This window comes from Coregonus clupeaformis, chromosome 25, assembly GCF_020615455.1.
Source record: "Coregonus clupeaformis isolate EN_2021a chromosome 25, ASM2061545v1, whole genome shotgun sequence".
In the NCBI taxonomy this organism is placed as follows: domain Eukaryota; kingdom Metazoa; phylum Chordata; class Actinopteri; order Salmoniformes; family Salmonidae; genus Coregonus; species Coregonus clupeaformis.
In genome coordinates this window covers 7882687-7905116 of record NC_059216.1, presented here as the reverse complement: position 1 = coordinate 7905116, position 22430 = coordinate 7882687, and the positions used below count along the sequence as shown (strand labels likewise).

Genomic DNA, 22430 nt, shown 5'->3' with positions numbered 1-22430 from the left:
GGCAGCACCGGACTAAGGGGCAGCACCGGACTAAGGGGCAGCACCGGGCTAAAGGGCAGCACCGGACTAAGGGGCAGCACCGGACTAAGGGGCAGTACCGGACTAAGGGGCAGTACCGGACTAAATGGCGGCTCCCGGCTGGTCGGCTCTGGCGGCTCCCGGCTGGACGGCTCTGGCGGATCCCGGCTGGACGGCTCTGGCGGATCCCGGCTGGACGGCTCTGGCGGATCCCGGCTGGACGGCTCTGGCGGATCCCGGCTGGACGGCTCTGGCGGATCCCGGCTGGACGGCTCTGGCGGATCCCGGCTGGGACGGCTCTGGCGGATCCCTGCTGGACGGCTCTGGCGGATCCCGGCTGGACGGCTCTGGCGGATCCCGGCTGGGACGGCTCTGGCGGGTCCCGGCTGACGGCACTGGCGGGTCCCGGCTGGACGGCTCTGGCGGGTCCCGGCTGGGACGGCTCTGGCGGATCCCGGCTGGACGGCTCTGGCGGATCCCGGCTGGACGGCTCTGGCGGATCCCGGCTGGACGGCTCTGGCGGATCCCGGCTGGACGGCTCTGGCGGATCCCGGCTGGACGGCTCTGGCGGATCCTGGCTGGCTGGCGGATCCTGGCTGGACAGCTCTGGCAGATCCTGGCTGGACGGCTCTGACGGATCCTGGCTGGACGGCTCTGGCGGATCCTGGCTGGTCGGCTCTGGCGGATCCCGGCTGGACGGCTCTGGCAGATCCTGGCTGGACGGCTCTGACGGATCCTGGCTGGACGGCTCTGGCGGATCCCGGCTGGTCGGCTCTGGCGGATCCCGGCTGGACGGCTCTGGCGGATCCCGGCTGGACGGCTCTGGCGGATCCCGGCTGGACGGCTCTGGCGGATCCCGGCTGGACGGCACTGGCGGATCCCGGCTGGGCGGCTCTGGCGGATCCCGGCTGGACGGCTCTGGCGGATCTCGGCTGGACGGCTCTGGCGGATCCCGGCTGGGACGGCTCTGGCGGATCTCGGCTGGACGGCTCTGGCGGATCCCGGCTGGGACGGCTCTGGCGGATCTCGGCTGGACGGCTCTGGCGGATCCTGTCTGGCGGAAGGCTCTGGCTGATCCTGTCTGGCGGAAGGCTCTGGCTGATCCTGTCTGGCGGAAGGCTCTGGCTGATCCTGTCTGGCGGAAGGCTCTGGCTGATCCTGTCTGGCGGAAGGCTCTGGCTGATCCTGTCTGGACGGCTCTGGTGGATCCTGGCTCGACGGCTCTGGCGAATCCTGGCTGGATGACGGATCTGGCTGCTCATGGCTGGCTGACGGATCTGGCTGCTCATGGCTGGCTGACGGATCTGGCTGCTCATGGCTGGCTGACGGATCTGGCTGCTCATGGCTGGCTGACGGATCTGGCTGCTCATGGCTGGCTGACGGATCTGGCTGCTCATGGCTGGCTGACGGATCTGGCTGCTCGCGGCTGGCTGACGGATCTGGCTGCTCATGGCTGGCTGACGGATCTGGCTGCTCATGGCTGGCTGACGGATCTGGCTGCCCATGGCTGGCTGACGGATCTGGCTGCTCGTGGCTGGCTGACGGATCTGGCTGCTCATGGCTGGCTGACGGATCTGGCTGCTCGTGGCTGGCTGACGGATCTGGCTGCTCATGGCTGGCTGACGGATCTGGCTGCTCATGGCTGGCTGACGGATCTGGCTGCTCGCGGCTAGCTGATGGTGCTGGCTGGGAGGCTGGCGGTGGAGGCGGACCCCAGCCTCGGATTGCAGTCATCACCTCCAGCAGGGCGGCTCCCATCTGCAGGATCTGCTCTTTCTGGTCCCGAACCCGAGCTTCCAGTCTAGTATGGGCTGCGTCGGCTCCTGCTGATTCCATAGCAGGTGTATGATTCTGTCTGGCGGACGGCTCTGAAGGCTCATGGCAGACGGACGGCTTTGCAGGCTCAGTACAGACGGGCGGCTTATGCAGCGCTTGGCAGACGGGCAGTTCAGACGCCCTAGGGCAGACGGCAGACTCTGGCCGGCTGGCGACGCACATCGTGGACCTGGTGCGTGGAGTAGGAACAGACCGGTCCGTGCCCGGGAACACCCACCACTGGCCTTAACTGGGGATCAAGAACGGACCGGACCAGACTGGGAACACACTTCAGTCTCTCATGCCGTGCCACAACAACTTCCCTCCTTCCACTCGCCAATGGCTCCCGTACTCCGTTAGCCTTCACTCCTTTTCTCCCTGTGGCAGCCTCCTGCTGCCCAGCTGCCCAAGCCATGTGCCCCCCCCAAAAAATTTCTTGGGGTTGCCTCTCTTCCACGGGCTTCCAGCCTCGCCTTCGCGCTGCCTCCTCGTACCACCTCCTCTCGGCTTTGGCTGCCTCCAGCTCTTCACGAGGGAGGCGATATTCTCCCGGTTGTGCCCAAGGATCCTTTCCGTCCAATAACTCTTCCCATGTCCAGACCTTAGGAGGCGTCCATAACTCCTGTGTAGGTAGGTCCTGTTGCCGCTTGTTACGCTGCTTGGTCCTTTTGTGGTGGTGTTGGGGTTGGGTGAGTTTCATTTTGTTTGTGTTTAGTGGTGATTGGTCAATGACTCCCAATCGGAGGTAACGAGTGTCAGCTGTCGGCTCGTTATCTCTGATTGGGAGCCATATATATACTGTTGTGTTTCACTGTTTGTTTGTGGGTTTTTGTTCTATGTTCAGTCTATGTACTGAGGACGTTACGGATCGTGTTTTGTTTTGTCGTTATTTCAACATTAAAGTCATGTTCACTCCCAACGCTGCGCTTTGGTCGTATTTCATAGGCGATCGTGACAGTCTCCTATCCATCATCAGTGGTGGTCAGTGTAACACCACTAAATTTTAAATGAAAATGTTTCTACCAAAAGTAAATTCATGGTTATTCACTTTTTTTCAATTTAGCCTCTGTACATGCAGTGCCATATTGGGCAATTATTTGCTTTATGACTGGTTGTTTTGAGGATCTTTCTGTTATGGGAAGGTATCCTGTAATCCTTGGGCACACACACACACTCCTCCTTCCACTCAAACCACCAATGGCCTCTCGGTATTCACATGAAGCATTAACATAGGGTAATGAGTAAACAAATCATCCACAGGCAGAAAGATCTGGCAAACAGTTGTTTTAGTTCAATAATGGCAGGCAGCAGACAGACAAGTAAAGGGAGAATTCTGACATATATTCAGAAAATGGGAAATACAGTGAGCTGATATGGCAGGATGATTTGAACACAGATGGACATCCTCTCCAGCACAGACAAGACCAACAACAAGATACAGTAAGGAGAATGTGACCTTTTTGGGGAAAAGCCAGAGAATATCTGCTCTCCTATACAAATCAATCCAGGAGCTTTTGGCAGATTGTAGATTTTAGTATACATTTTCCATTGTCCAGTGTTCATGTTCATGGTGAGAGATGGGCTGAGTTTGATTCTACAGATTGATTGAAGTGGGTCTGGTCATGCTCAGTGCTCTTCTACTGGCAGTTGACGTTGGTGTGGGAGTCCAAAGTAAGTAGTGTCCGTTATCATTTCACTCTCCTTTAAATAATCAATAAAAAAAACTTCCTCTAGTGATGTTAGGTCTCTCTTTGGTCCCTGCAGATAGCAAAATCAGTGAGAAGTATAGTCCACCATATCAGAACTTGACACAGATCAGGAGGTACTGACAGAGTTAGAGAGAGCTCCGAAAGGTTTACAAAACCAGTGGGCAGCTAGCGTGATAAATGTAATGGCATGGAGTTAGAGGCAGGTTGAAAGCCTACAGGAACTGATGGTGGCATTGCAGTCCTGTGTCACTGAAGTTGGTGAGACTTTTGGAACTGTCTTTTGTATGCTATGTTGTATCTAGAACTGACATTGATTCATTTATTAAATGCTTGGTAGATGTTTATGACAAAAACAGCAAAGTATGCCTACCTTTGTCACATTACAGCAACAGTAATGTTTCAATGACCGTTTCCATCTCATTTTGTAACAGTGGAAAGCTGTTGCCATTGTTTGCCAGGATGGGAATTGCTAAACTCAGTGTGTTACTACTTTCCCTTGTCTGACTCCATTCCTCTGAAAACGTGGGAAAGAAGCAGAGAACTGCATTAAACAAGGCGCTGACCTGGCAATTATAGAGTGTAGAGAAGCAGGTAAATGATTTGGATATATTCTGTATGGTGTAACTTCCACAATGTGTTAAAGATATACATACTAGGTTAGCATAGAATAACTTCCTATCATTTCCATCAGTTCTATGCAATGTGGAATGCTGTAAGTGCCCCACTCCATGGAGTAGGCCCCTCTACATTGTAATGGTTTGACAGCACTGTAAAAGAGAAAGATTGTCCAAAAGCCATAGTTATCAATGATTCATTCAGCTTCTTTCTTGGCTTGTGGTTTGTTTGCTCAGGCATTCATAAGTAAGATGATACACGAAGTGCAGTTTAACTCCGAACCTATGCACATGAAAGGGTTCTGGATAGGACTGAAGGAGGAAGAGGATACAGAGGGGACCTGGAAATGGGTTAACGGGACTGAGCTGACTCGGGGGTAAAAGCTGCACAAGTCATTGGACTGGATTCAGGTATAATCATGTATGATCTTCTAATTGTTTAGACCAACATGTTAAGCGGTACTTAAATGTTTCCACTGTACCATTACCATTCAGGACAAGACCAGAATGTCTAGAAAGTAACCTTTAACTTGGTTTAAAGGTACTGGCAAGAGACAGCCCAATGACCACTATGGAATGGAGGACTGTGCAGCCATCTATTCCAAAATAAATTCCATGAGGTCCTGGAATGATGCTCCGCGTACACATCCATTGAAATGGATATGTGAAATACAATCAAGGAAGGCTTTGACTGTAAAATGTCAATTATTTCAATAAGTAAATACATACATTCAAAATAATAGGCATTGGAATCAAATGTAAATTTAAGTTGTACATAGCATAATACTTTATCTGGTGAAAGAAATTGTCATACTGTAAAGTTAAACAAGTTAATTAGTTCTGCATCTTTTTAATAGTTTACTCCTTACAAACAAGACAGACTACAAACTGTGACGAGTAATGTTAATACCAAAATACATCCCAGGTTTACATCTGAATACACTATAAAAAGATAGAAGTATAAATGCATGTACTATAGTAAATATATTAGTTTCTTTCATGTTCATACTTTACTATGTACATTCACTATCGGTGCTTAAAAGTACCTTAAATACTATTATACATGTCTGTGAACCAACAGTTGAAGAGAAACACAAATGCCAAAACCAATCTTGGCAGCAAATAAAACATTTCAACTAACTAACAAGACCTTCATTGGGCCAGGGAGTTGTAAATGACTGTTTTATAATCATTTCTGTGCAGTGAGTTGCCCAAGCCAAATTGCCCTTTATATAATTTAGCCTGTATATTGTCACCATCATATAACAGGTTTGTGTCCTTGCAAGCAAAATGTTTTTCTGTAGATTGTGATGATGTCTAATCAGAACATGAGGAGGCCAGTGACTGTTGTTCAATAGCAGCACTCTATGACAACTAAGTAAGTGAGATATCACACAGGTTGGACTGTCAAGTCAGGTGTGTCGGTTAGTAGGTCACAGCACAGCAAAGTGCTGGCGCAGGTGTTTCAGGATCTGCTGGGTATCTACATGCTCGGGGAAGGCATCCTCTGACCTCTGGGCTGCCGTGTAGCTACTCTGCAGATCTCCAATCTGGACACAGCAGAAGACAAAAACATATCAATTAATATGATCTCTCATGACTAAAAACAGCCTGTTTTATACCAGGCATACCAATGTCCTTTTCATTTAAAACAGTGCTATGAATGTGCAAGCTGCATTTCAATAGTTAAATACATTGAAATAAAAGTGCAGATGAAGTGTCTCGTTACCTTGTCTGACAGAGTGGAGTAGTTAAAGTGCGGTTCATACATGTGAGGGGCGAGTGACGCAGCGGTCTGGAGGAAAGCTTTGGACTGTGAAGAAATTAGGAAATCAAAACAACCATTCTGAATTAGACTCCATACAAAAACATCATAAGCAGTACACTAAAGACTTTAAATAATGTGTTGTACCATATGGAAAAGAACCACTGGGCATAATGCTTTAGAAGAGCAAGCCTGGAAGAAGTTTCTACCAGTTGGAAAGAAAGTATATAATTTAAAACAGATTCACACTCAATGCTCTTATCAGTACTGACATTTTATCAATATGATACATTTGAAGATCTAGAAACCCCACTTCATTCACCTGCTCAATGTGTCCCTTGCGTAGCTCCAGCACGGCCAGGTTATTATAGGCCTCAGCATGGTCGTTGTTGAAGGCCAAGGCCAGTTTAAAACACTGGTATGCCAGAGTCAGGTCTCCTATTCCCTGTGGAGAGAGGGAGGTAGCTCAGTTGTTAGAGCATGGCGTTTGCAACGCCAGGGTTGTGGGTTCGATTCCCACGGGGGGCCAGTATAAAAAAATATATATAAAAATATATATATAAAAAAAAAATAAAAAAAAAAAAAAAGGTATGCACTAACTGTAAGTCGCTCTGGATAAGAGCGTCTGCTAAATGACGTAAATGTAATGTAAATGAGAGAAACATAAGATGCAAGTAACAAACAGAAATGCAAAGAATAAGTGATAGCATGCTATCTGTTCAAAGCACTCAGCCAGATGTGGATCCTGTCCAAGAGAAAACAGTTGACATACAGAAGAGGGTGCTGTAGAGTAACTTGATGCAGTAACTAACATCTGTGTGTGCTAAGCTAATGCTAACCCACCACGGCCACATGTCCAATGTTGTACCAGACGTCAGCCTGCTCCTCATCATTGGCCACCAGGGCCAGAGCCCTCTCGAAGGAGGACAGGGTCATGTCATACTGCTGGGCATAAAAGCAGCACAATCCCAGGTTGTTGTACAGCTGGCAATTATATACCCCCATCTGCAGCAGCCTTCTACAGGGAAGGAGGGTTAGAGGGAAAAGACAACTGTAAAATCATGCAACCATGCAAGGCATGTGTATCCACTGAAATTGTCAACATTCTTAAATCACACAGGCATACACATAATAATCAGAGTTAGATAAGGGATTTAAAGGAGGTGGTGTGTGTGTGTGACTAACCTGTAAAAGCGCAAGGCGATCTCAGGCTGGTCCGTGTAGAAGTGATTGCTGCCTATGCAGGCGATAGCCTCAACGTGAGTGTTGTCCTGCTTCAGGACGTCTTTGTAGTACTCTGTGGCTGAGGTGATGTTATTCATCTCCTGTGAGAGAGACACAAATAACAATAACTATAAAGACAGATGTTGGACCTCCTGATCAACCTGCATCTATTCTCTCAATTGACAGAGTAATTCAATAGCTACTAGAGCTGCAAAACAATTAGGCTCTAAATTCCAAGGCAATCAGCTGCTCGTTACACATTTGACATGATTTCAACCTGTGGTTTCTTTAAGCAAGAGAACACTTTACAAACAAACAACAACAACAAAGGAATCATGCTACGTGCCTCGTGAATGCGAGCGATTCCTGTTAAGAGAGTGACCTCCCCAGGGAAGTGGTCCAGACCTTGCTTGAAGAGGTTCAGTGCAGTTATAGGCTGATCAAGGCGCTGATACACCTGTTTTTAGTGGCGAAACAGAACAAGTATTTTTATGTCATTTGTGTACAAATGAAGACAAATAGGTCAGTAGATTGATATAAAAAAACATAAACCTATTTGGAATTCTAGAAACAACTCGTTGGTGAGTGACACACCACCAGGTTTTATCTGCTACGGAGAAGCCTTGTGTGATGGTTAATCTATACTGTATACAGTGTAGTTACACAGTATTTACAGTGTTCAGAGTGTTAGGGATATTGTAGGTTGTATGTTGTTACCTTGGCCAGATAGAGGTATGTGTCCACCACCTCCTGATGATTGAGAGCAGATCGGAACTGTTTTTCTGATTCCCGGTGTAAACCAAGTCTGTTAATACAAACAGTCACAATGTGGTAGAACTGTAGTGGTAGTATAGTATACATGTATGCATTGTATAATAACAGTTGTTTGAGATCTAAGTAATCAGCCAAAGCTTTACCTGTAGTAGCATTTCCCCAGCTGGACTTTCCACCACCAGTCTTTGAACTGAGCATTCTCAGTGGCCAGAGCAGCCAGGTCTAAAGCCTGTTCACAAAACATGACAGGGGAGGTACAAATCATTTTAGACTGAAATGTACAAACAAAAACTGCATGAAAAGCCAAAGATATACTGTATAACTATTTATAACTCACATTTGTTACATCATTTTCATGATGGAAGATGTACTCAAACAAGGTCTGGAGGCATAAAAAACAACAGAACGGTCATAACACGTATTGAACCCGAATAACCAAAATAAATACATTTACCACAAATATTTTTTTACAGACATTGTTCATTGCCTTACATTCATTAAATCAGTCTTACCTTGGATAAATTGGGCTTCTGGGCATATTTAGCCAAGTTGAGTCTTGACAAATTTATAAATGGCCCCTCAGGATTGGTTAACATGGAGGCTGTTCCCAGCCGGACAAATCTCCCAGACGCACTAGTGACAGGGCGGGCAGTGTGTGCCGTGCGCGGGGTCTTAATGGCCTGTTCCATTGTCCCTGGTCTGCCAGACTGGGTACTGGGCCTCACAAACCCTGTGATAGGACGTCCCGATTGGGTCATGGGTCTAGAGTCAGGACAAAAAAGCTCAGTTCAGAACTAACCTGATGCCTTTCCAGGGTAAATAATGCTCCTCACAACTCATTGTCAGAAATATTGTTACAGTAATAACACAATTCCAGTAGGGGAAATGCTTGGAATACTTACCTAACACATACAAGATAGTTGTGAATATAAAAGGTCACATACCTGATGGCTGGAGTAGGTCCACCTCCATGGCTTGTTCCAGGAAGCCTCAGTGATGTCCCAGGGCCTGAAAGACAGCTTCATTACAGTACACTCAGATTTTACCAGAACAGATTCAGAATAGTAATATATTTTTGATATTGATTTTCTGAGCTGGTAGGCTCAGTAGGCTATTCTGCAGATGACTATGGTCAGGAGTTTTTCCTGACCATGTGATCTGACCAAGAAGAACTCTTGGCCCTCTGGGACTGTTCAGAGTTCAGACTTACGAGCAACCTGGGCGATGGAGCTTTCATCCAGCATCATCTCGGCGATCCCCTCCTGGTCCACCTCCACCTCATCAATGTACACCATCTCTGTCAGAGCACGGGTCTTCAGACTCCATGCAGCCTGCCCAAGAGGAAACAGGTAGTTGATTTTATTTTACAGTGTGAAAATAGTTTACTTCGATGTTACAAGGTAGGGAACTCCAACACTGATGTGCTACTGTGATATTTCATTAATTTCTCTACCCATTCTATTTGTATTTTAACATGTCAGAACATGCCAGGTTAGAAGCAGCATGTCAACAGACACAGAATAAAAGGAGCACAGCAGGAAGAGGTTACCTCAGAAATATGTGATGAGGAGTCAGGTTCCTTTTAAGACAGCAGTGAGTGAAATGATGAGAGAAAAGGTGAAGATAGATTTGATGCATCAATTAGTCTAGGCTATAGCAAGCACATTTCAAGACCATTGGAGTTAAGAGTAGCTAGCTGAACTAAAGGTTAGAAGAAATAGTGATAGTGGTCACAATAAGGTAAAAACGTGCCAGATATGATGATTGCCCTCTAGCTAACAAGTTGTTGTTTTTTATGGCACCAATAGCTAGCTAGCTAACAATGTGCTAGCAAAACAATAGCTAGATAGCAAGCAATGGCAGAGCATCTCTGGCAATAGTATGAGGAATAGGCAATGATTCAGAAAATGTCAAAGAATACTTTGCAAGCATGCTACTGCTAGCTATTAACATTAGCTAAATTGGATTCATGCCTGGAGCTGGCAAGCAGAGCTAAAATAGCTAGCTAGCTACTAGTTTAGCTATTTCTAACCTGGTCGTATGGACTGTCCTCTAATATCTTCGAACAAATATCGGAACATGGTTGGAACTTCCGTCTTCTAAAGTAGCTCCATGCAAGAAACAAAGGATCCATCGGCACCTCCATTTTGTCTTCTTTGTCAGTGGTGCAAAAATAAATTAAGCGGTAGGTCCGTTTTTAGAGCTTAGCTATCAACGCTAAGCTTGTTGCTTGAGCAGCAAGCGTCCTGTCACTCCCAGCAACAGAGGATAGGGGAGGTCCTCTCGTAGGTGCACTTGATTGAAGTCGCCCGGCACGCCGGGTGGGCAGAGGTGTGCAAATTTGATGACTATTCCATCCATTCTACAATGCGAACCCTGCCCACCCAATGCTGCATTGAGCTATTTGGGATTTACCATGAGAACAATATTCTTCTTTAAAGTGAAGCAAGATCAGTGCGTTTACTCAATAACTTTTGTGCACTGCCTGTCTTTATATTACATTTACATTTTAGTCATTCCCCCTTACCCCACCCCCCAAAAAAAAAAACAACAACAAAAAAAACATTGTAAAGTGGTTATCCCAGTGGCTATAAGGTGAATGCACCAATTTGTAAGTCGCTCTGGATAAGAGCGTCTGCTAAATGACGTAAATGTAGCAGACGCTCTTATCCAGAGCGACATACAGTTAGTGAGTGCATACATTATTATAATATTTTTTCATACTGGCCCCCCGTGGGAATCGAACCCACAACCCTGGCGTTGCAAATGCCATGCTCTACATCCCTGCCGGCCATGCCCTCCCCTACCCATGGGTCTCCCGGTCGCGGCCGGCTACGACAGAGCCTGGATTCGAACCAGGATCTCTACCACTGCGCCACTCGGGATAGACCACAAGGTGTATGCATTCAGCTTGGTCTCATAGTCTAGACGTAACATAGTAAATGTAAATCCGGGAGATTAAATTACTTGTATGTTACGTTTGGTATGGTTATATAAGACAAATGGTTACTTAAGGCAGGGTGGTTGGTCGGGTGGATGGGTGGGCATATGACACAAAGGTTGCGAGTTCAAATCTCATCACGGACAACTTTAGCATTTTAGCTAATTAGCAACTTTTCAACTACTTAGCATGTTAGCTAACCCTTCCCCTAACCCTAACCCTAACCTTAACCCTTTAGCTAACCCTTCCCCAACACCTAACCTTAACCCTTTAACCTAACTCCTAAATTTAACCCTAACCTTAGCCCTAACCCCTAACCCTAACGCCTTGCTAACGTTAGCCACTTAGCTAGAATTCGTAACATATCATATGTTTTGCAAATTCGTAACATCTAGTACGTTTTGCAAATTCATAATATATATAATACGAATTGTAATTCGTAACATATCATACGAAATGGGTGATGGACATCCACAAATTAATACATACCATACGAAACGTAAAATATACTAAATGTGTATCGCGGATTTACATACAGAATAATATAAAATGCTCTGAGACCTGGTTGCAGCGCAACATTCTGTGAATTTCACTTCAGCACCCACTGAGTGGACAGCGACTTTATAAAAAGTAGAAGCTGAGAGGGTGGCGGGCAAAAGTAGCATACCTGAACGCATGTGTTATCTAAAAAAGAACATGCAGTTGGTGTATCTCCCTTTTTATGACAACAGCATTTATAGTCTCCTAAACATGTAAGTAGACCTTCTTTCTGTTTGATAAAGCCTATGCATGGATAGAGGAACTACTGTTAGAATGTTGAAGAAATGTGCAAAAGGGTACAATATTCAACGGCGCCTACTTGGATTGACAGCTGTCAAAAGCTTCCTGGTGTTGACTGCACAACATTGGTTAGCCAGGGTTAGAACCATTGGTTAGAGCGCATTCTTTAGGGGCGGACGTTTATCCCTTTTATAATGATTGCCATTGGTCCGTGAACATCCCTGCAAACACTAAATAGATATTTGGGGATGTGATTGGACAGATAGTTGATATATCGCCAATGTAGATCACATTTTGGGGCGGTGCTTGTAAATAAACGCGAAAATTCCATTTTATAGTATTTGACAAGAGCTTCGACCTGTCTCGAGCGGGGCAGCTATTGGGGATGTGATTGGACAGATAGTTGATCTATCACCAATGTAGATAACATTTTGGGGCGGTGCTTGTAAATAAACGCCAATACTCCATTTTATAGGATTTGACTAGAGCTTCGACCTGTCTCGAGCGGGGAAACTAGGCAAAGGCTGAAGTAGAGGTAGATGTATGCTTTTTACCATGAAAAGGACTGCATAGTTAACCATTTTGAATTAAAGATAAGCATATTATCTCAAAGTAAAACTAGATTTAGTGAGACTATTATGCAAATGGTACACAAAAGCACGCTATAACCGCTTGTACCGGATACGATGCATTTCCAGTGGAACTAAGAGATGTGGGATTGAATGAAATCCTTCTTGGTGAATGAAGAAATATCAAATACTCGAGACAGAGAAGAAGTACGGACATGGCTGACAGGACCGCTCCGAATTGTCACCTGCGACTAGAATGGGTTTACGGGTATCGGGGACATCAGTGCCGCAACAACCTGTACTACACAGCCGCCAAGGAAATTGTCTACTTCGTCGCCGGTGTGGGAGTAGTGTATAACACACGGGAACACAAGCAAAAATTTTACTTGGGACACAACGATGACATAATCAGGTAATCCGACTTGCAGAAACTCATTCATTTACAGATATGCCGAGATCCACAATAAAATGCGAGGTAACACCAATAAAAACACCAAACTGATCAAGTTTTTATTTCTGTCGAGGAGATACTTTGCCTACAAGTCTCTATTGAATCGAGGTTATGAGTTGTAATATATAACTATACAGTTTCAACGAGTCAAAATGGTATAGTTTGTGAAAACATCACACTGAGCCCAACTTGTGAGCTAACCGCCTTTCAGCACCTACTGGATGGACAGCGACTTCATTAAAAGGAAAGGTTGGGGGGGTAATGATGTAATCGTTTTGTTTTGAAAAGATGCAGTTACTGTATCATATCTGATACAAACACTCTTAGAAAAAAGGGTTCCAAAAGGGTTCTGCGGCTGTCCCCATAGGAAAACCCTTTTTGGTTCCATGTAGAACTCTCAGTGGAAAGGGTTCTACATGGAACCCCAAAAGTTTCTACCTGGAACCAAAAGGGGTTATTCAAAGGGTTATCCTATGGGGACAGCCAAAGAACCCTTTTTGGTTCTAGCTAGCACCTTCAAAAAAAAAAGTGTACAGTTATTTTTTTCTGAAAGAAAAGGTGAGACATTTTATCTCATGATTCTAAACTGGATTTCTTTTACATAACTTATGGCATTTGAGGTAAGTTATTTGCTGACATCTTACTGTAGGGCCCTGGTACACTACATGACCAAAAGTATGTGGACTCCTGCTCGTCGAACATCTCATTCCAAAATCATGGGCATTAATATGGAGGTGGTCCCCGCTTTGCTGCTATAACAGCCTCCACTCTTCTGGGAAGGCTTTCCACTAGATGTTGGAACATTGCTGCAGGGACTTGTTTCCATTCAGCCACAAGAGCAATAGTGAGGTCGGCACTGATGTTGGGCGATTAGGCCTGGCTCGCAGTCGGCGTTCCAATTCATCCCAAAGGTGTTAGATGGGGTTGAGGTCAAGACTCTGTGCAGGCCAGTCAAGTTCTTACACACCGATCTCGACAAACCATTTCTGTATGGACCTCGCTTTGTGCATGGGGGCATTGTCATGCTAAAACAGGAAAGGGCCTTCCCAAACTGTTGCCACAAAGTTGTAAGCACAGAATCTTCTAGAATGTAATTGTATGCTGTAGCGTTAAGATTTCCCTTCACTGGAACTAAGGGGCCTAGCCCGAACCATGAAAAAGCCCCAGACCATTATTCCTCCTCCATCAAACTTTACAGTTGGCACTATGCATTCGGGCAGGTAGTATTCTCCTGGCATCCGCCAAACCCAGATTTGTCCGTCAGACTGCCAGACTGCCAGATGGTGAAGCGTGATTTATCACTCCAGAGAACAGGTTTCCACTGCTCAAGAGTCCAATGGCGGTGAGCTTTACACCACTCCAGCCGGCGCTTGGCATTGTGATCTGAGGCTTGTGCCTGGGCTGTTCGGCCACGGAAACCCATTTCATGAAGCTCCCGACGAACAGTCCTTGAGTTGATGTTGCTTCCAGAGGCAGTTTGGAACTTGGTAGTGAGTGTTGCAACCAAGGACATGATTTTTATGCACTGCGCGCTTCAGCACATGGCGGTCCCATTCTGTGAGCTTTTGTGGCCTACCACTTCGCGGCTGAGCCGCTGTTGCTCCTAGATGTTTCCACTTCACAATAACAGCACTTACAGTTGACCAGGGCAGCTCTAGCAGGGCAGACATTTGGTGAACTGACTTGTTGGAAAGGTGGCATCCTATGACGGTGCCACGTTGAAAGTCGCTGAGCTCTTCAGTAAAGCTATTCTACTGTCAATGTTTGTCTATGGAGATTGCATGGTTGTGTGCTCGATGTTATAAACTTGTCAGCAACGGGTGTGGCTGAAATAGCCGAATCCACTAATTTGAATGGGTGTCCACATACTTTTGTGTATATATAGTGTATTTCTTGCTAGTCACAGTGGAATGTGAAATACAGTAACTCCACTCTGCATTCACTATTCCACCCTTAAAACCCATGATGACTGCTCAGCGACCCATCATAACTCTCAGGATGAATGGGAATGGATGGACTTGAAGGTCCTTCAGGGAATGTTTGAGTCAGGTAAACCTGAATGGACACAGAGACCCACATCCCTATGATCGTTCCAATCATTCATGTCAATGGGGAGGAACTCAGCCAACCTCTTGAGCAAAGATCCTTTATTATAATTTGGTCTCTGGAAATTACCCTTCTTTCAATTCTAGGGGACAAATTGCAGCAGCTTGCTCCATACAATGAATTACCATGTACTGAATGACCTGTGTCCACTGCTCCAGTGGCTGTGTTGTCATTGTGTGGGTTGGCCTGGAGATGACTAGGATTATATACTGTAGTGTCGTTAGTCAGCTGTTCTGCTGCTCCATTATTCATTGGTCAACAGAGAGACAGTACTTGCATTGCCTTGCCTTCTGTGTGAAGTGCTTCAGTTCAAATGCCACGAGGAGTAGTTAGCAGACGCTTTTATCCAAAGCGACTTACAGTCATGCATGCATACATTTTACGTATGGGTGGTCCCGGGAATTGAACCCACTATCCTGGCTTTGCAAGCACCATACTCTACCAACTGAGCTACAGAGGAGTAGATCCATCTCGTATTACATATCAGAAGCATATGTGTAGTGGAGGTAGTTCGGTGAAATAAGCTCATGCCATGAGTGGCCTTGTCTGAGACCTGAAGACTTGTGATGGCTCTCCATGCTAATGTTTAAACTTTAGCTTGGCGAGCTAATACAGTCTTGTGGTGTGCAGATTACTATGTTTTGGTAGCCTACGAGGTGAGGGCTCAGGGGAAGCAGTGTCGAGCAGACACATAAGACAGAACTGCAGCTGTTTGGTGGGCGGCTCTCGCTCACATTGCACGAAGCCATGTGGTAAAGATGCAGACTCCTCAAATAGCATTGGTGTCTGCATCTCCCTCCTCTCTGTGCTGTGTTTTCTTTTTCTACAGAAGAAACAGCCACAACAGAGACAGGTCTCTCTACAGTGAAGGGAGTCTAACTTTCATTACTTAGAGTCAGTCTGTATTTTATTCAGTCAGATTCAGACTTTATTCAGTTCTTCTGTTTGTTTGTGTTGTAACTACTGTATGTTTAGATTTGTTAGTGTTTTGTGTGCTGGATGAATAAATTGCTCTCCTCATATCACCCTCCTGATGTTATCTTGCCCTGTGGCGTCCTCTGTCTGCCGGCTTCCAAGTCTGACTGACTGACTGAGGAGAACTAGCTAATGTTTTGAAACATGAATGACAGGTCATTTCATTGGACTGACTGTGACCCTGTTCACTCTCACTGAGTCGCACCCAGCATAGTACTTTGTGGTACCTTCTTGTCTATCCACTCCAGTATAAGTGTTATTTCTCCTCTAACGTAACTACACTGTAAAGAAAAATCTAGTTGTTTCAACACATTTTTATTAATTAACTGGATCCACAGATTTTTACTACACTGAACAAAAATATAAACACAACATGTAAAGTGTTGGTCCCATGTTTCATGAGCTGAAATAAAAGATCCCAAAAATGTTCCATATGCACAAAAAGCTTATTTCTCTCAAATTTTGTGCACAATTCTGTTTACATCCCTGTTAGTGAGCATTTCTCCTTTGCTAAAATAATCCATCCACCTGACAGGTGTGGCATATCAAGAAGCTGATTAAACTGCATGATCATTACACAGGTGCACCTTGTGCTGGGGGCAAAAGGCCATTCTAAAATGTGCAGTTTTGTCACACTACACAATGCCACAGATGTCTCAAGTTTTGAGGGAGCGCGCAATTGGAATGCTGACTGCAGGAATGTCCACCAGATCTGTTGACAGAGAATTGAATGTTAATTTCTCTACCATAAGCCGCATCCAACGTCGTTTTAGAGAATTTGGCAGTACTTCAGACCGGCCTGACAACCGCAGACCACGTGTAACCACTCCAGCCCAGGACCTACACATCTGGATTCTTCACCTGAAGGATCGTCTAAGACCAGCCACCCAGCAGCTGATGAAACTGAGGAGTATTTCTGTCTGTAATAAAGCCCTTTTGTGGGGAAAAACTCATTCTGATTGGCTGGGCCTGGCTCCCCAGTGGTTGGGCCTTTCTCCCCATCATGTGAAATCCATAGGTTAGGGCCTAATTTATTTATTTAAATTGACTGATTTCCTTATATGAGCTGTAACTCAGTAAAATCTTTGAAATTGTTGCGTATAGTTTATTCAACCTTTCGGTCCAAGTGTTACCTGAAAAGAAAAAAATGGTTGGCCCAAATTTAGCTCCAACTTGAGAAAACGTAGGCCAACATCCAGTCATATTAAAATGATGTCGTTGCTTAACTTGTCTCATATGTTAATTCTCCCACGGACACACACGCTAAGAGGAATTAAAAGCAGATGTGTTTAAAGACAGAGACGTGTTGGTGGTGTAATCCCCTAAAGTGATTCTTGAACAAGGTGAACTATAGCACAAGGCATGGAGAGGAATTTCAAGTCAGGAATTGATTTTTCCGGGGTTCATCAGAGCACCCGCTGCAGCCACTGAAATACTAAACAGAGAGAGAAGGAGAGGAATTTAAAGGAACGGTGTCTCTGTGTTGGCAAGATTACATCAGCTATGAGTGACATGTTAGCACAGAGCATGATGGGGGAGGGGTAGGCAAGCATTGTGTCTCAGTTAGCCACACAATATTTATCAAAGAGGGAAGCCCCAAAGTTCAGCTCCCCTCTCTCCATTATTCTACCCCTTTCTCACTATCCCACTTCATCACTCACTCTTACTTGCTCTCTCTCTCTCTCTGTCTGTCTTGCTGTCATTCTTCCTCTCTCTTTCGCTCTACCTTCCTCTTCATTCATGCTCTGTGTGGCCATCTGCCATGTGCATGCACTCATTTCTAATGTTATCCGTAGTCCTTTACACTCGTGCCTGTATACGGGTTGAAATTGGCAGATTTGGACACTGATAAGCTCCTAAATTGGAACGCAGTGGTTGTACAGTAACATGCTATACATGACGTCAGATCTCAGGGCCTCCCTTTCACAGCTCTGTATGGGTTTTGACTGACAGCTGTCCTGAACTTGAGACCGAGCGTGACAAGAAGTTGCCCCCATCCCTCCCGCTAATTGGGCAACTTTATCGCATTTTTTGTTTGAATGAGGGAAATTCGGGAAATTACAAGGACTTGATGTATTTTGAAAGATGATACGTTGAGAATTATAATAAATACCGATTTGATGTCATACAAGTAAGCCAAACACCCGTGAATCCAAATGTGCACTATAAATAAAAATAAATAAATATGCCATTTAGCAGACGCTTTTATCCAAAGCGACTTACAGTCATGCGTGCATACATTTTTTTGTGTATGGGTGGTCCCGGGGATCGAACCCACTACCTTGGCATTACAAGCGCCGTGCTCTACCAGCTGAGCTACAGAGGACCACATGTCATAAAATTCATGTCATATACAGTGTCAACATTTTTTTTGATCACTATGTTTGATGTACAGTTACAAGATGACATGGCGTTATACCCTGGGTTGTTCTGAACAGAATGAGCCTACTTTGTTGTATTGTGAAGAACATTTGCCACAGACCACGCATCAGAATGCACTCATGACTCCATTCTAAGAGCACCAAAATTACGATCTGCTTCTCTGAATTGCCTTGTGAAAGCCTAATACTGTAAGATCGTATTTTTGTAATTTAGCTATTCATGTTGGCATTAGAACAACCTTTCAAATTATGCCCACCTGACCCAGATTGTGATTTATAATGGACCGTTTTTGGATTGCGTAAACAACAACAGTAATTGTGTAAAGGCGGGGGATGCAGGGCTGTGTTCCAATCAAAACAATGACAAGTGTGCTTGCTCTAGTTCCTCAACGGCACTGCTAGGAGAGCTAAAAAGTACCTTAGTTGAAGATTCTTTGAGTCAAAAAAGTGCATTGAAATTACTTAGGAACTGTGCACACTTTGGAGAGGTGTGTGGCCACTTGGAAACACCAGTAAGTCCTCTCACTCAAACACCTACCTCAAATTTTCCAAGAATATTCTTATCATGTTACTGAATGTATCCAGAGTGTTTTCAAATTTCGTTATCAACAAATGTGGCGAAAACTACAGTAAATGTTTGGATTCAGTCTTGTGTCAGGTGAACTCTTGTGTCCTCCCCTTTAGTCTAATAATTTTCCCATAATCTCCAAACTGTTCCCTTTTAATTGCTACCGTGGTTATGCATTTCTTCTGTAAGAAACATTTAAATTTAGCCCTATCCATATAGGCCAATTCCCATAAGTGTAAGGGTTAATTTGTGTTTATTCTTGATGCTCTTTATTCTAATGAGAAGGTGCTGCAGGACTACTTGCCTCTTTTTGAGGATGTGTAGTATTTATAGTCATTCTGAGGATGTGTAGTATTTATAGTCATTCTGAGGATGTGTAGTATTTATAGTCATTCTGAGGATGTGTAGTATTTATAGTCATTCTGAGGATATGTAGTATTTATAGTCATTCTGAGGATGTGTAGTATTTATAGTCATTCTGAGGATGTGTAGTATTTATAGTCATTCTGAGGATGTGTAGTATTTATAGTCATTCTGAGCAACGACTACCTACTCACTCTCATCTTGCCTAATTTCTCTGTTCCACCAACACTAGGATGTACTGTATTTCAGCTCTTCTTGAACCCCTTTATCTTATTAGCAGGAGCTTGCAACTCTCAACTTTGGGTGAGGCTGCTGCCACTTTTGGAGCAAGCGTCAGCTTGAAAGCAGGAATGTCTGACACATCTGTCTGACACTTCTCTCTGACTTCAGATGTGTTGTCCTTGTGATGGATGTGATGAGATTGAAGTGATTAAACTCACACAGTGATAGTTGATCCAGCCACACTGGTTTTTGTGCTGTGTTGTATCTAGGTTATAGAGAAGAAGTTGTGCAGTAGAAATGTAATGTGTCATTCTTTATCAGGATAGGTGTGCTATACATACAGTATGTATATAAAACAACACATAGTGTGTGTACCATATGTGCTGAACCTATGATCGGTCAAGCACGGCATGAACATGCATGTTCTCAGGGTGAAGTTATGCGTATGTGGTTGAGCCTATTACAGTGATGCTAATAGCTGGGGACAAGTATTTTTCTCTTACTGGTTTTCCAGCACACACTCATCAGCTTGGCTGTCCATTTCTGTTTCCTGGTTGGCGAATGCCTATTCAAAATCCCAATGCCTACGCTAGTACTACAGTCATCCATTCATTTATTATCCAAAGCTGCTTATCTTGGCTAGTGCTGCTACAAAGCTCAAGTATTTTCAACCCCCCGTACCGCCATCCCTCTTCGAGCACATCCTGAACCCCCCTCCCCTACATGCAAGCACACACACATACACATACACACACACATACACAATTAAATCCTTGTCATCATAGTATCTGACTTTGATGCATGACTGCACAAGAGAAAGGGTTTCTGAAGTTGAGTATTATTTTCAGGTGCCCCGTGTGGATTGACAGGTCTGAGGCTGAGTTGGTGGGACAATGCCATTGTGCACTCTAAAGAGCATGTCTGTCTAGTCCAATTAAGATCCTCCAGAATGCTGGACTGTTTATTTAGCAAACAGCATGATACAGCATCTTCACCAAACTACACCAAGCTGTATAAATAGAAAAATAAGAAAACTTTTATCATTTAAGGAAGGATAAAGATAAACTGTGTTTTGAGGTGTTGTCTTGAGTTTGCACCACAAACTGTGATCTCAATCAATAGGAAAGACGCCATTTTGCCACTTTTTTATTTCTAGTGTGGAGCAGCCTCGCCACAGACAGACAGGTGCAGTACATGGTGTATTATTGGCGGACGGATTAAACATGCTTTATAGAAGCCAAGGAAGATAAATACTGAAAATATGCTAATCCTCTACTTCCTTATAATCCTGGACAAGAGCAGGCAAGGTGACTGCTCCTTCAGTGTGGATCAAACCTGACTTGGAAACTAACCAAGTCGTGACGAGTGGTGTGTGTGTGTGTGCGTGCGCGTGTGTGTGCATGCGTGCGTGCGTGTGCATGTGTGGGTGGCTGTAAAACATCATATCTGCCTTTTTAATATACGTTAATATGCATTTTGTACTCTTATCAATCAAGAGACAAATATGTTTTTATTTGATCAATACAATTTGCTTGAAGTGAACTACTAATGTAGGGGTCTGGATTCAAGAAAGATAGGCTGATGTAGTTGCTGATTTGAGAGCATAATTTGTTAATTTATTAGCCATGTCAATATAATTGAGTTGCCCCTAAGCAACAATAATGATTTGAGAGGAATGAATGAAGATTTATACAATTAACAGACTTACTGTGAAACTAAATAAAACAGATGCACACAAGCATGCACACTGTGCTTCAGTGAAACCCTTTTCCCTAATGAATGCAGAGCCTCCACTTAAATGGTCCCTTGGCTGGCCCTGAATATCCTTTGACTCCTCCAATGCCGTGGCTCTGTGTCACCATGATGATGGGCCATCATCCATGCTAAGTCCTAAACCATTGTCACTGTCCCTGGGGTTTACATTGCTTCCTCTCAACATGCCCTATTCACTTCATCCATCCCAACAGTATAGCAGTGGCACCCAGCACCAACCTCACTGACTGCAGTTATCCAGCCCAACACACCCGCCAGCCTGCCTCGACTCAGAGTGGTCTTGGCAAATGGAAGCCAGCAATATCAAACAACCATTTGTCAAACCAGAGCACTGCAGCGATGCACCACCCAACCCCGTCCATTATCTCATTAGCTGATAGAAATGTAATTGAAGAGGTGACGTTATTGTGCCGGAAGGACTGGGATGAGTGTTTCTATTGTACTGTCTGTAGCTGTTTGTCACATTTTGTCAGTACAGGAAAAGGAAAACTCCAAGAGAGAGGTTTGACTGGACATCGACTAAGGAAAGAAACTATCTCTACGAGTCAAGAGATGTACCATCTTTATAAACTAGTAGAGCAGCCCTAGGGGCTGAGTCTTGATTGATGTGGTGTGCCCCAGCTAACCCCTGACTTCACAGGGTAGCTTGCAGTTTGGCCTGTCCCATCCGTCCACAGCTATGTGGATAGAGTTGGGAGGAAAGGGAAAGGTTAATGCACCTGTCTCAACCCTCACTGTCACTGGTAATGAAAAAGTAGCTGTCCCACACACGCTCTCCAGCTGCTCTGAGGAAAACACAAACCTCTGCTTGAGATTTCCTTAATAAGGAAATTTCTCCACCCTCAGATTTAGAAATGAAAGTCCCCTATCCATACAGCTGAGGTTCTCTGAGTCTGTTGTGTAGAAAGACAGTGAGTCATAGTGCCATTTGGCTAGAGCAATGCAACCTCTCTGTAGGAAATGTAGAGTTTCTCAATCACTGTCAGGAATACAAGGCACCGTGTGATATTCAGAGCACAGAGTTTGTAATCAGCAACGCAAAGTACAATGTTTTCATTCAGAAATGTAAGGTACAATGTACAAAGGTTCATTCAAATCAAATCAAGCTTTATTTATACAGCACATTTCAGACATGGAATGCAACACAATGTGCTTTACAGGAAAAACATCTAATAAAAAACAATGCAAATAAAAGCTGAAATATTTACTACACAACAAACATAAGATTAAAAAACAAACTGAACAACTAAAGGAAAAGCTAAGCTAAAAATATGCGTTTTAAGATCTCTTTTAAATATGTCCACAGTTTCGGCCCCCCTCAGGTTCTCTGGCAGGCTATTCCAGAGGCTGGGGGCCTAATAACTAAAGGCTGCCTCTCCATG

General features: G+C 44.7%; 2 protein-coding genes and 1 long non-coding RNA gene across 8 annotated transcripts in view; 2 read left to right on the top strand and 1 right to left on the bottom strand.

The window, feature by feature from the left end:
* Positions 1-2833: 2833 nt before the first annotated feature.
* Positions 2834-4892, top strand: LOC121539286. Of its 3 annotated transcripts, XR_005995342.2 has the most exons (5): positions 2834-3273; positions 3390-3504; positions 3974-4133; positions 4394-4567; positions 4698-4892. It is a non-coding gene; the product is annotated as an uncharacterized LOC121539286 (long non-coding RNA). The 3 variants fall into 3 exon arrangements; XR_005995341.2 differs by having other exon boundaries at positions 2835-3504; positions 4652-4892; XR_005995340.2 differs by having other exon boundaries at positions 2838-3504.
* A 98-nt stretch (positions 4893-4990) lies between these two features.
* Positions 4991-10191, bottom strand: ttc8 (tetratricopeptide repeat domain 8). 2 transcript variants are annotated; one of them, XM_041847659.1, is made up of 14 exons: positions 9952-10191; positions 9469-9498; positions 9130-9250; positions 8864-8927; positions 8432-8681; positions 8257-8301; positions 8063-8148; positions 7863-7950; positions 7492-7602; positions 7107-7246; positions 6765-6939; positions 6244-6366; positions 5886-5969; positions 4991-5706 (listed from the first exon to the last, which is right to left on the bottom strand). In XM_041847659.1, exons 1-14 carry the CDS (start codon positions 10063-10065, stop codon positions 5590-5592), a joined length of 1548 nt encoding a protein of 515 aa, XP_041703593.1. In that variant the 5' UTR covers positions 10066-10191; the 3' UTR covers positions 4991-5589. The 2 variants fall into 2 exon arrangements, with proteins under 2 accessions (XP_041703593.1, XP_041703594.1); XM_041847660.1 differs by lacking the exon at positions 9469-9498.
* Positions 10192-12066: 1875 nt separating this feature from the next.
* LOC121539287 (echinoderm microtubule-associated protein-like 5) overlaps positions 12067-22430 on the top strand; it is a 60861-nt gene continuing 50497 nt past the window's right edge. For 2 of the 3 annotated variants that reach the window (XM_045207489.1, XM_045207488.1), the window contains exon 1: positions 12074-12621. In XM_045207489.1, the coding sequence (XP_045063424.1) occupies positions 12425-12621 (197 nt within the window). In that variant the 5' untranslated portion in view covers positions 12074-12424. Of the gene's footprint in view, positions 12622-22430 lie in introns of all 3 variants that reach the window. The other variant, XM_045207490.1, reaches the window with a different exon arrangement.

What these genes read in the sequence shown, in the direction of transcription:
- ttc8 (XM_041847659.1), bottom strand. Translation starts at nt 10,065, where the DNA reads ATGGAGGTGCCGATGGATCCTTTGTTTCTTGCATGGAGCTACTTTAGA. An exon ending in ACATTGGACATGTGGCCGTG is followed by an intron (nt 6,367 to 6,764) that starts GTGGGTTAGCAT and finishes CTCTCTCCACAG; the next exon opens with GGAATAGGAGACCTGACTCT. An exon ending in ACTCCACTCTGTCAGACAAG is followed by an intron (nt 5,707 to 5,885) that starts GTAACGAGACAC and finishes TGCTGTGTCCAG; the next exon opens with ATTGGAGATCTGCAGAGTAG.